We start from the raw sequence: 12,777 nt of genomic DNA on the forward strand, positions 1-12,777 counted from the left end.
TACAGGGGAAAAGCATAAAAGCATGCAGAGATACTACAGCTGGAGCCTCAGATTTCTGCTTAGAAGAAAGGGGCACATCACCTGTTTTGATGTCTTGGACCTTCTCTTCCACATAGTCACAGATCACACCAGCATCCTCGCTGTGCCAACAGCTGTGAATCCCAGTGTCAGGTCTGACACACTGCCCCAGGGTGTGCTCTGTGCCACTGCATTCTATGTTGTCCAGATGGATGGGCCCATAGCCTTCACCAAAATAAGCCATTGGCCTGGCTTTTGCTGTACCACTGCAATTAGAGAGAGGGTGGCCAATCTACAACAAGCAGGAGGCAGGCGAATGTGATGCAGCAGCACATTTTAAGAGAAATAATATTTATGTGTCCCTCTACACGCAGACAGTAGTACAGTACTTGCTGAAGGCACTGTGAGAATGGGACCCTACTCCCTCAAGCATATGCAGATATGCCAAAAGTAAGAAACGAAGCCCCCAGGTCCAGAAAGAAGCGATCCCCTGAGAGCTGTTTCTATCCATAAGATGCACATACCAGAGCTCTTACCTGAATCCCAGTTGCCTGCAAACTACTGCAGCATCTCTGTCTGTCCAGCCATCATCACAGATGCTGCCCCATTGCCCATTCAGGAATACCTCAACCCGTCCCTCCTTGGTGCTTTCTCCATCCACCAGCCGCACAGGAGGCCCTGCAGCAGAAAACAGATGGGTTGCTGCAAGCAAAAACACCAGAGTGTGAGGTACCCAGAACCTGGGTTCTTCAGGAAAAGAAGAATCCCAGATATCAGCAAGCTTAAAAAAAAAAAGAAAAAGAAAAAAGAAACAAAAAGTGTTTCTATATGAAGACTACGTCCCTCATTTCACCTCTGTGATGAATCAGAAGACTACATACATATTAATTTATTTAATACATACTGGAAATAATTAGTGGATCATATTCCAAAAGCTGAGTAAAGAGGAGAACAAGAACAGAATGAAAGTTATTAACTCCTGCGCCAAGAGTGGACAAGCTTAAACGTGCCTTGGAAATAAATCCATTAAATTATAAAACTATTATATTCTAGGCAATAGAAGAGTTCTACACCTAGGAAAAACAAAAAAGTTGGGTGCCATCTATTTCAATTAAAAATATCTAACAAATTGGAAAGTCTCCTGTAATAGGAAAAGGAAAGAGTATCAGGCCTCATATGAAAAAGGAAATTATTCTAACCTGAAATACATTCACAATTTTAATTAAAAGTGTGCCATCCACACAAGAGAGTGCCAGTTTCCACACAACAGCCCCTCACATCTGAAGTCCTCTTGTCTTGGCAAGGTGCGACACTAATGTAACTACACCAGTTTCCTAAAAGGCCTAATTAAAGGGTTCCCATGTTCCCACAGACATGGGGCTGAGGCATCTCATAAGTGAGCAAGGGCACACTAAGGCAGCCACCGTTCCTCAGCCCCTCGGGTTTGTTTTAGAGACCGACAACACGATTCAGTTTGTTTCTCTGCAGGCCTGGCCATACGCCTGGTGGAGCCCCAAGACAGCCAGGTCTCCTTCCTAAGAGTCCTCCTCAAAAAGCAGCCCCCTCACTGAGACAGCACAGAGAAAACTCCCACATCTGCCACAGTGTCCAAAGGAACAGACCAGCAGGTGACACTTCCCCACTGTCCAGGGCAAGAGGCAAGGCGAGTTACCCAGGCTGCCATCCATGACTGTGTTGCTCTCGGGGGAGCAGCGGACTCCCACATCCTCAGCGTGTGAGCAGTCATGCTGCCCCCAGTTGCTGTGGGGACAGTCCAGGAGGGACAGCTCTGTCCCCACACAAGCCACATCATCCAGTAAAATGAAGCCTTGGCCAGCAGCATAGTCCCCTTCAGAGGCCAGGGTAGCAGGACCACTAGAGGAAGGAAACAGAACATAACGTAACATCAGATTCATTAAAACTTATTAATCCCACAGAGGGACCCAAGCTCAGACCCAAAGGGAAACTCCCCTGCAGAGCTCAGCTGTGATATCAGTGGCCTCCTGACCTAAACCACTAAGTGACACAAAGGATGGCAGCCAAGCATCTTGCACATCTCACCAGCTTCAGTTTTCATGGAGGCCCTCTCAGACCAGTCCATTTTCTAGTGCCTGGTCAAAGGCACAGTCAGAGTAGCACAGATGGCCAACTATACCACAGAGGCTGCTTTGCAGACATGACACCAGGTACATCAATTTGCGGAGGGGCTAGCAGAAGAGGCATCAAAAATACCAATATTTAATTAATTCTACTTCTTTTTATAGGAAGCGACTACCTGGATCTGAAATGCAGAAAGTTGCAAACTTTTGGGCACTACAAGAGATGACAAACACAGTATGCAGCTGAACTCCAAGGGAAGACCTTATTTTAGTCTTTTCTTCAGTCTATAAAACTGAAATTCTAGAAGGATACCCTACTCATACTAAAAAATACGCAAAAAAAACTGGATATCCTGCTTTAAGTCTTCCACAAAACCATACCTGGAGGGACAACAGTTCAGCAACGGTCTGAAAGAAAAGCATTATGAAAATTGCTAATACTACTCTTTTTTGCCCTGATGGTCTTTGTTCAGCTACTGAAGCAGGTGATGTGTTTAGCTGACAGAGCAGCTGAGTGATATCACTCAGCTGACAGAGCAGAGGAGGTGGCAGTGCTGAAATTTAAGGTATATTGAGAGAACTTTCTTTTTTGGTGAGGGGTCCATAAAGACAGTATCAAACCTGTTACCTGCTTTCAAAACAGACCCAGGCAAGACATAATAAAGATTTTTATTTTCCCCCCGCCCCGGGAAAGAGTGTGGATACCTATTAATCTTTCCTGAATGAAAGTTGTATGATGGTAATAACCCTTCTAACAAAGACAGCATTGAAGAAAGTAAGGTCCAGCCTATCCCAGTGAAGGGGGATGGAATCTAATCTTTCAAATTAGGGAGCACAGACATTATACATGCTCTCAGTCCTACCTGAAGCCCAGCTGCCTGCAGACCACCTGGGCACCGAGGTCTGTCCAGCCATCATCGCATACTGTGCCCCAGTCTCCATTGTAATAAACTTCTACCCTGCCTTCTCTGGGACTGCGGCCACCAGCCAGCCTGACAGTGCCCTCTGCAAGGAGTGGGAGAAGGAAAGGTCAGCGCTCAGCAGGGGTGAAAACAAACTGCCTGTGCCCCACTGCTGAAGTCTCTGTACAGACCATGAGTGAAAGAAATCGAAGACACAGATATCCATGGGTACTCAAAACCCAAACATTCACTGCTCCCAAACATGCCCACCTGTCAGGGGAGGATTCACCTCGGCCTTTCCATGCCACCTGTGGAAAGCAATGGGAACACCACCAAGTCTGGCTCTGATCCATTCCCACCTTCTGCTTGCTCTCTGTCTCCACATCTGGCAGCCCTTGTGGGAGCCATACATAGGAGCCCTGTGGGATCCTGAAGCCAGGGAGCTATCTGCTGAGGAAGCTGTGTAATATGAGAGTAAGACCACATCTGACCGGCGTAGAGCTGTAGATCTGTACCTGTGAAAGGGTCACAGGAGACCCCAGCATCTTCAATGTGGTCACAGTTCTGCTGTCCCCAGTCACTCTTCTTGCACTGGTCAAGTGAGAGTTCATTGCCTGAGCACTCCACTTCATCCAGCAGGATTGGGCCAGATCCCTGCCCATAGTGAGCCCATGACAAGGCTTTCGGGTTCCCACTGCAAACGGTACAGACACATAAACTCACAGTAAGGAAGGTCACAGTCTTGTGTGCTCAGAGTCTGCCTTGCACAGGGACTCAGCCAGCATCCTCCCATAGATAATCTGTATTTCGGACACAGTGGTGTTAACAACTGTTAACCCAAAATACCTTATTGGAAAGTTTTGTAACAAGACCTTCTAACACATAACAAAAATGTGCCCACAACATGAACAGTTCAGACCCCTGGGGAGTTCTGTGGACAATGATGTTTCAATCTCAGCAACAGGTAAAACCCAAAGTTGAAGGGATCTCAAAATGGAACATCCTATTTTAAACAATTCTGTACTGATTTGAATTTCAAGAATGCTCAGTATACAACAGCTCCCATGTTAAGTGCTGAATGGCATAGAGGAGAACAAGGTGCTCTCTCTTGCTTTCCTGTCTGAAGAGGGTAAGGGCAGTCAATGAAACTGGATGTATTTAAATTTAACCAAGTAAACAACTGCAGTTCACATATGGAAATCACCATGACAAGTTATCACTGAGGACAAGAAGATTTGCATTAGGACATGTGTACAAAAGTAACGAACAGGGGTAAACACAAACAGATCTCGGACAGGAGTGCACCAACTTTTTTTTTTTTTTCCCCTCACAGCATAAACCCATAAAGCTGACAGGAATTAAGTACAAAATCCCTTTATAGGATGATCAGTCCAGAATTATCTTTCCCAGGGTTTCTGTACATTTCCCATAGAAAGGGCTGGTACTACCATGAAAGGACATGCTCTCACATTCTTCATTCTACCTGCCTCTATTACCACTCCATGACGTACAGCAGGGAAATTACCTGAGTCCCAGCTGCCTACAAACTACTTCAGCATCCCGGTCGTCCCACTGGTCATCACAGATGGTACCCCACTTGCCATCATGGTAAACCTCCACTCGACCTTCAAAGCTCTCCTTTCCCCCAACTAAACGCAGTGGGGCACCTACACCTGTGCTTCAAGAAAGGGAGAGAGAGCACAACAGAATAAGACAGAGACACAGCACATCCAGCAGTTCAGGGTGTAGAACCATTCACCAACCAGAGGAGGTCTTGGGCTGTCGTGTCCCACTCTACTACATCCTCCTCTCTAAAAACCCCCCAAAGCATCTGTGATTGCAGCCCACAGTATGGGTGCCACTGGTCCAGGGCTGGCTCTTTAACTGGATGCTACAGTGACTAGGACTTTGCTACCTGCAGACAAAAACCTGGTTTGATAAAAAGGGGATGTGCTCATAAGCAACAGCCATCTTTCAATGATCATAGAACTATGCCCTCTCTGAGTATTTGGGATTGGGAAAGGATGGATAATTTTCCACTGGAAGGAAGATAACCATCTGTATAGCAGATGAAAGATGAACATGCTCCAGTGATTGTCTCTCCACAGCTTCCCAACCTTAGATTTTACATCTTATCAGCAACACTGACACAAGAAACAGGGAGTGAACCTCCCCTGGAGATTTACCTTCTGGAGGGACACACGTTACCATGGCACTCCCCTGGTTACAAGCTCCTGACACAGCTTCCCGATAGCCACACTGCAGCAGGGCTTTCTCATCCCCATGGCAGTTTGCTGACTGCAGGTGCAGGGGAACAGGCCACAATCCGGGATGACTCTTCTTCCCAGCTGTGCCGATCTCACTGGTACAGAGAAAGCAATGAAACCTCATAGTACTGCTTGATTTACAAGTTCCCCTCCATTCTTGTGACTCACCATCCCAGTTGTGGCATTTCACATCCCAGTGAGCCCAGTTGATTGGGAGTGCATAAAGGGGTGGCTATTTACAGTCTAACAAAAAAGCACAAGCAAGTGCAAAGCACTTCCTACCATCTAACCCATTTTGTCTTCTTACTTACTGCAGAGAAGTTGATCTGGTCAGAAACAGCACCCTCACTTGAGAGTGATGAACAAACCCATCAACAGATTCAAACATCCAACTATCTGAATCACCTTCTTCCTTCTCTGTGGGCCTTATCCCCTTGCTATTTGGAATTTTGAAGGTCCAAATCCCAGATTCCCAAAGAGGGTTTACACTCTCAAAATTTCTAATAGATCACTACACAAATTCCAGATGGTAATACTACATAGGGGATACAATCTCACAGCTCACTCACCACACCCTGGAGCACCAAGAAGAAACTATTGTTTTAAAGAGTTCTTGCAAATGCTGGTTGGGATTTGGCATAGCCACGGAAAGAAAACAGTAGGAAAGGACACTGGTAAGTGGGAAATGAGCCCACAGAACAAACTCCTCTCCCCCAACCAACACACTATGCCAGAGGGACTGTAACCAGAGAGGCTGTTATTTCCAAGGCCACATGAGCATATAACTCTCACAACCAGACTGAGGTTCCCACCTGAGACCTAGTTGCCTGCAGACAACACTGGCATCCCAGTCAGTCCAGTGGTCAGCACAGATGGTGCCCCAGAGTCCATTGAAGTACAGCTCCACACTACTATCTTCAGCCAACCGCACAGCACCTTCCAAAAGGGAAGCAAAAAAAAAAAAAAAGCTGCTATCTTCTGATTGAGGTTTCAGACCAGCAAGTCTTGGTCATGAACTGCACTTGCATTTTCTCATCCCTGTTTTGCTGGTACTGTCACTGAAGTGACTTGTATGAAGGAGTGCCAGTCGTGGCATCTTGCCAGATCCAGCAATGGCTGCTTGGGAGAATGGCTGATGCTACATCCATTTCAAACCCATGGCAATATCAGCAGGAAACTCGGGTTCTGCCGCAGCTCCAGGATTTTCCTTTTGTGGAATGGGAGTGATTTTACATGCCACCTTGAAAAGGTGTATGGAAATGGCAGGCTCTCTAATTCTTATGATGCTCTACTGATTTATTTTCTATCGATCACCTCACCTATGAGTCACTGTTGCTACAGCTAGAGGTTCAGATTCACAGCAGATGAATCTTCTTTAATTTCTTTAAGAAAAGGGAGTGCCAATGTAAATGCCATTTCAATTCTCACTGCACTACAACTACAACTACCACTGTTTAGAAAGCACATCTCGCTCAGTTATGTACTGGCAGAGGGGTACACCTCTGTCTGTAGTACCTCAATGCAGGCACACAGCACTACTACACTTGTTGTGTCCTTGCCTTTAATGAAGCTGTCTTTGAGAACACTTCCACTGACAAGGGAAAAGACTTTGTCATTTTATTTATTAAACTAATGCTTTACCTGCTTTGCAAAATGCAGGAAAAGGGAACAAGGTCAGAAAACAGGAGGACAAACAGAACATTTTCAAGAGTGCTGCACTGGAGTCAGGGTACTGAGAGAGCTCAGCTCCCCTGGATGCCTCAAAATAAGCAGCAGTCTTTGTGTCAGCACTGTGAGGAATTTTAAAGTAAGCCTATACCCTACCTTGCTACGGAAGACTTACAAACCTAACCACAGAAGATTTTTCCTTGTTGTATTTGAACTGCTGTAATTACAGGAGGAGAGCTCTGATACAGACACTTAAGGAGCAGTAGTGGGTTGTTTTCCACATAACTTAAACTGCTTTCAAAGTGGCATAAGTTAACAGTAAAAAAAAAAGTCATCTCCCTGTATGAGAATAAAAACATCTATACAAAGCATTATGGGTACAGCAGCTTAAATCCACCCCCTACTATATACAGACGTTCTTCTCCCACACAGGCTAGCCTCTATTCCTAATTATTTCAACAATTCGGGACAGTTAGTATACTGTGCTTCTTTCACAGGGTGTCCCACCTCCTGCTTGCAAGTTTGTGCAGCACACGTTTCTGGCCTGAGTCGCCCCCCCAGACGGTGCAGCCTGGGCACTGACAGGGACCCGCAGCAGCCCTTACCTTGGTTACAGTCGCAGTTAGCCCAGCCGATGGCCCCCGACGCAAGCCGGTAGAAACACCAGGGTGTGGTTCCCCCATCTGGGTTCCTGCAGTGGTTGTGGTCTCCCAAGCCACGGTCTGGGTACTGCTGAACGTAATCGGGGAACTCTGCCCAGTTGAGGCACGCTGCCCCGGCCTCAGTGACTGCCAGCGACCCATTGTAATACCCAAGAGGTCCGACACCACACACGCTGGATGCTGGGCACAGGAAGGGAGCTGTTAGCATCACTTAAGGCATCTGTGGAGTAATTACTAAAATGGCCAAAAATACAGCATTGTTCACACATTAAGTTATAAAATCAAAAGGCTTCTAAGGTAGAATACAGCCACAGCTGGCATGCAATTAATTTCTTCTTTAACAAAAGAAGAAAACTCCCCATTCATGACCCTGAAATAAGAAAGAGGGAAAACAGAACCCGAGTCTGTGTGAGGGTGGGCTTTTTAGAGTCTGTAACATGGGAAAAGCAGACTCATAAATGGATAACAGTTATAGCCCTGTTCACTGAATAAACAAAAAAAAGGCAACACTTTCAGAAAACCCTTCTGCTGTAAAGGCACATAGGATAAACAACAAGGGTACAAAGAAACATTGCCTCATGCTATTTGCCTTCTAGCCACTGCCAAGCCCCAAGGGGGTAAGTGACAGCTAAAGGTTAATTGCAAGGTACAAAAATAAGAAGCAGTTACAGGTAGGTGTCCAGAAAACACACCATGCGCTTTGCCTCAACTGGGACCCAGGGGCGGGGGGTGGCATATGAGAATTCAGTAGCATGTTAGAGCAGAGGAAATGTGAATGTGCAAAAAAAGACGGAGGCAGAGAAAGAGATGAAAGGAAAAGGACATGTGGGAGGAGCAGGGAACTGCAAAACTATTAGACATGAAGAAAAGAAAGCAGTCTGGCCATTTTGGGGAAGGAGATAAACAGACATTGAGGCACACAGGAGAAAAGACTGAAGAAGTGATGGAAAGAAAGGAAGAACGCCAGGTAGCAGTGGTTTGTCGTACCTATGGTCTCAGATCTGCAGGAAAGAATCTGCCCGATGACTGAATTAATAACTTCTTGTTCTTACCTGCACTCTGCAAATGGTTTTGGTTGGGCTGAGATCCCAGGAAAGCCTGGGAAAAGAAACAGAGCAAAAGCAGAGAGATGATTATCCGATGAAATAAACACGGGCATGTCCTAAAAGCAGCTCGGCCTTTTGCTGCTTTAGGCAAACACACCCTAGTAACCAGTCTCTTCCCCACTCTCCCCATTGCTCCTCTTCAAATCCAATCACAGCTCTGCCCACTAACAACAAAATGAATAATTACTGGCCTGCAGAGATTTACCCTTGATCAAGGCACTATGTTACAAGCTCCTGTTTGTTCTTTTCCAATAGAATTGGAAGCCTGAGTGAGATGCCTATGGAAAGAAAAGCTAGAGGAAAATCATTGTTACCAGTAAGAAAAATAATGAATAACCACTTATTCTCTCTCCATGCATAGGGCCAGCCATCTGTGGCCACAGCAGCAAACAGAGATGTGTCCATGTGATGGGATGATGCCCCCAGGAATCCCTGTTGAAATAGCAATAAACATCTGTATACAAAGTAGGAAACACCTAAAGAAGAAAATCCAACAAGGCTTTTTGAGGATTTTGTTTTTAAAACATGAGAGTATGATATGGCCTCTAGTGTTATTATCCAAATGGGGTTAAATAGCTAAGAACAAAAAATATGAAACAAAGCACCCAGAATTCCAGCATCCTGTCCAGCCCCAAAACTGCATTTCCTCTTGTAGACTGTGTTTTTGGTGGTTATAACTTGACTGCTGGCTGAGAGATAGGGATCTCCACTTCAACACCATTACACGGTATGCAGGCAGGTGCAAGATCTTCACAGACCCATAGTGAGAAGAAGAAATTGCACATGCTTCTGCTAGCTCCTGGTAGTTTAATTCATTTCTAAATACTTCTATATGAACATTTCTAATACTTTTGTAGAACAAGGAGCTCTAATTCACAGAACAGAGCTCTACATATAAGGAAGACTAACTATTAGAAATGGTTCTATTTTTCTTCAAAATGCAGTAATTTTGCTTCTCAGCTTCACTCCTCCCTGGAAACGTGGAAGCGAAAAATTTGGAATTAAACCGAATCCACCTCTGGGATAAGCAGGGATAGTTCCCACAGATACTTGACAAGAACGACACCTACTCATGCCAAATATCATTTTCAAATCAAGCTTGTGAGTATGGTCCAGCAGGTGTTGACAACCATGGCCAAGCTCCAGCATCACCCTCCAGAAGTCAGAATGTGACACTGCATATTGAAGAGGAATTCCTGACACGGCTCAGAAACAGCAGATCAGATATCAGGTATGTATGCACAAGGGGATGCAGAGGTAAAACAGCATTTAAGTGAAAAACTTTTTCAGCCAAGAGTCCATCTATCTGCATGTATCAGGCTGTTACAAGCCCACATAATGGTCTGTGAACCAACAATGCTAAAGGACTTATCTGAGGATCTCAAAGCTCTTTGCAAAGAGAAGAAAGTGAGCTAAACTACACCTTTGTGACTGCATCAAACAGGCCACCGAGCCATAATCCAGGTCCCCCAACTCCTAGCTTTTAGTGTGCACCTGCACACACATGTAAGCCTGCAGGCAATAGAGGGATGGGTTGGACTAGTAACAGGCTATATATGAAAGCCCAAAACTGCTCTTCTTGGAGACAGAACATAAACAAAAGAACTGCAGTCCAAGTAATATGCTTCCCTTCTAATGAAAGATTAGTTGCTGCCAGTTCCCGTAGCAGCTTCCAAAATCCCCCAACACTCACCATCGCCACCACCAAATTTTAGTGCAAACAGCCTGTGCGGCAGTCACAAACCCAGGTCCATGTGGCTATAAATCATCTGTCCACAACAGCAATAGGGGTTATCAGTCAATCAGCAAAGAACAGAAACAAAGGATCTCTCCTGCCAGGGTCACTGCAGTGCTTGAGAAACATAGGAAATCTGAGCCAAAGCATCTGCAAGCCCTTGTGCATCCTGCTTTCCTGCTTTGTCTCCTTTTCTGAATTTCATATGCACAATGAAATAAATCCCTCCCCAAGCCCCCAGCCCTTCCCAGAGACCACAGCTGCATAGATGCTTTGGAAAACATAGTCAAGGAATAACAAGATACACTTACAGTGAGGATATTAAAAGAGCCATGTGACTTCTTACGAGCAGATAGAAGAATAACCATTTCTTACCTGCACACATCTGAGACAGGATAACAGACTCAAGAGCTCTACCAGGAGCCCGAGTACTTTGGGGATCTCCATCCCTCCTGTACAAAGTGGGCAGAAGCTTCTTCAAGCATCACATTCTCGTTCAGCTGCCGGGCTCAGCGGCTGCCTCCTCCCCGGGCTCTGCAGCTGGGCTTCCCCAGGAGCCGGGCACTAGCCTCTCCGCTCCGGAGGGAGCGTGATGCCTCTTCCATTTCTATGCAGGGAGAGGGATGTAAGGGAAGAGATCAAAGTTCCCAGCAGCATCCTGGAATTTCACGTTCTCCTTCCTCCTCTCATCTCTTCTCCTTGATTCGTCTCTTCGGAAAGGGGAGGGGGGAGAGAAATAAGGGAGGAGAACATGCCCCAGAATTTCTCTAGCAGCCTTAAAAACGGGAGGCGGCGAGGGCAGGAGGGTGGGGCGCAGCCCGCACCCCCGCTGTCCCTCCCTCTGCCCTGCTCCGGGAGGGCGCTTCTCCCCAGCGCCAGCCTCCGCCCCTGCCGCTCCGCTCCGGCTACGCCGCCTTCCCGGGGCTGCCTCTTCACCCGCTCCCCGGGGCACACAAGGTCCAGCCGGGGCTGGATCCTGCTGCAAAACCTCCAGCAACAGAGCTGGGGAAGGAGACGGCTTGTGCGCTCACGCTTGCCAGAGATTAGACTTGTTGGACGGAATCTGGACTTTATCCCCCAACCGCTGCCTGCTCGATGAGGTGCTTGTAGCTTCCCGAGGTCAAACTCTCCCCAAATTCGGGACCCAGAAAACTTCATATTAAGCGACCTCAGATCTCCCCCCGGAAAACCCACAGGTGGCACATCCCCCTACAGGGTGCATTCCCGATTTTCAGCCCTGAATCTTGCCGTCATGGGTATTGCCTCCAGTGATCTTTTCCATCAAGTGTATCCTTGACCTTGGGCTGTACAGTTATTTTCAGTCCATTGGCTAGGATGTTTTCCAGGGGGTGATCATTATTGTATTGCTATAAACAACCCTATCGGGTTTTTTAGTATTTTCAGCTTACTGCTCCTTCATATGAATTAGGGTAAGAGGCTACAACACAACTTTTAAACATTATTAAAACTAAGACGGGAATCGGTCAATTTGAAGAAGTTCAATCTTGCAAATTTTTTTTTTTTTTTTACACTTTCCCTGTGCTGCTCCTCAACTCAGTCTAATGGGCATCTCCTAGATTTATATTCTGATTTTGGAGGGATTAACTCCTGGTGTTCTGCAGCATGAAACATGAAGGTCACCTTAAGAAATGAGCTCACTTCTGGCCAAGTCTGCTGAGTAGCATTTCTAGAGACACCTTCAGCATAAAAACAAGGAACAGGCTGATAAAAATCCATTGGCTTGACGAAAAGCCTTTTTTTTTTCTTCACTCGCTTATTGCCCATTACTCACTTCACATGACAGTTTTGTGTTGCCTCATCCTCAAGTCACTCATCAAATGCAAGGAAATAACCACTACATGCTGGATCTTATACAGGAGTTGCTGAGTGGTAGTAGGGAGCCCTTTCTTGAGAGGATTTGTACCACAGTGCATTCTGGACACAGTGGATTTGGCCAAGAATTACACTCAGTTAATTAGGAGCAAATCTCCTACATCCTCCTAGCAAGGGAGGCAGATGATCAGGGCAACAGAGGATGGAAATAGCTTAGGTACTACAGCATGCTCTAACTCTCAGGCAGCATTGGCAAAAAGGAGCAAAACAAAATGAAAAGATGGGAACGTGTTGGAATTTAGAACCAATTACTCCAGTGAAAACACAGGGAAAGGATATACTGGAGGCAGGAACAGAAAATCTACCAGCATTCAGAGAAGTTTGCTCCTTTGTTGGGAGTACATAGGTACTCCTTCACGCCCTCAATGCCCCTTCACAACTCCCATAAGACACTCGCCTATTTAGCCCTTTAGACCTGGAAAGAAGC

General features: G+C 46.1%; 1 protein-coding gene across 11 annotated transcripts in view; it reads right to left on the reverse strand.

Annotated features, from left to right (window-relative positions):
* Positions 1 to 12,777, reverse strand: part of LOC128910838 (neurotrypsin-like) — a 30,451-nt gene that overhangs the window by 14,579 nt on the left and 3,095 nt on the right. For 3 of the 11 annotated variants that reach the window (XM_054204678.1, XM_054204676.1, XM_054204673.1), the window contains exons 2-12: positions 10,833 to 11,064; positions 8,669 to 8,714; positions 7,560 to 7,796; positions 6,099 to 6,222; positions 5,206 to 5,381; positions 4,545 to 4,692; positions 3,535 to 3,713; positions 2,981 to 3,122; positions 1,691 to 1,893; positions 555 to 696; positions 82 to 284 (exon numbers count right to left, since the gene is read on the reverse strand). In XM_054204678.1, coding sequence (XP_054060653.1) covers positions 82 to 284; positions 555 to 696; positions 1,691 to 1,893; positions 2,981 to 3,122; positions 3,535 to 3,713; positions 4,545 to 4,692; positions 5,206 to 5,381; positions 6,099 to 6,222; positions 7,560 to 7,796; positions 8,669 to 8,714; positions 10,833 to 10,904 — 1,672 coding nt within the window. In that variant the 5' untranslated portion in view covers positions 10,905 to 11,064. Of the gene's footprint in view, positions 1 to 81; positions 285 to 554; positions 697 to 1,690; positions 1,894 to 2,980; positions 3,123 to 3,534; positions 3,714 to 4,544; positions 4,693 to 5,205; positions 5,382 to 6,098; positions 6,223 to 7,559; positions 7,837 to 8,668; positions 9,511 to 9,792; positions 9,854 to 10,832; positions 11,168 to 12,098; positions 12,120 to 12,777 lie in introns of those variants that run through there. The other 8 variants (XM_054204677.1, XM_054204675.1, XM_054204671.1 and 5 more) reach the window with 6 other exon arrangements.

This window comes from Rissa tridactyla, chromosome 6, assembly GCF_028500815.1.
Source record: "Rissa tridactyla isolate bRisTri1 chromosome 6, bRisTri1.patW.cur.20221130, whole genome shotgun sequence".
Classification (NCBI taxonomy): Eukaryota; Metazoa; Chordata; class Aves; order Charadriiformes; family Laridae; genus Rissa; species Rissa tridactyla.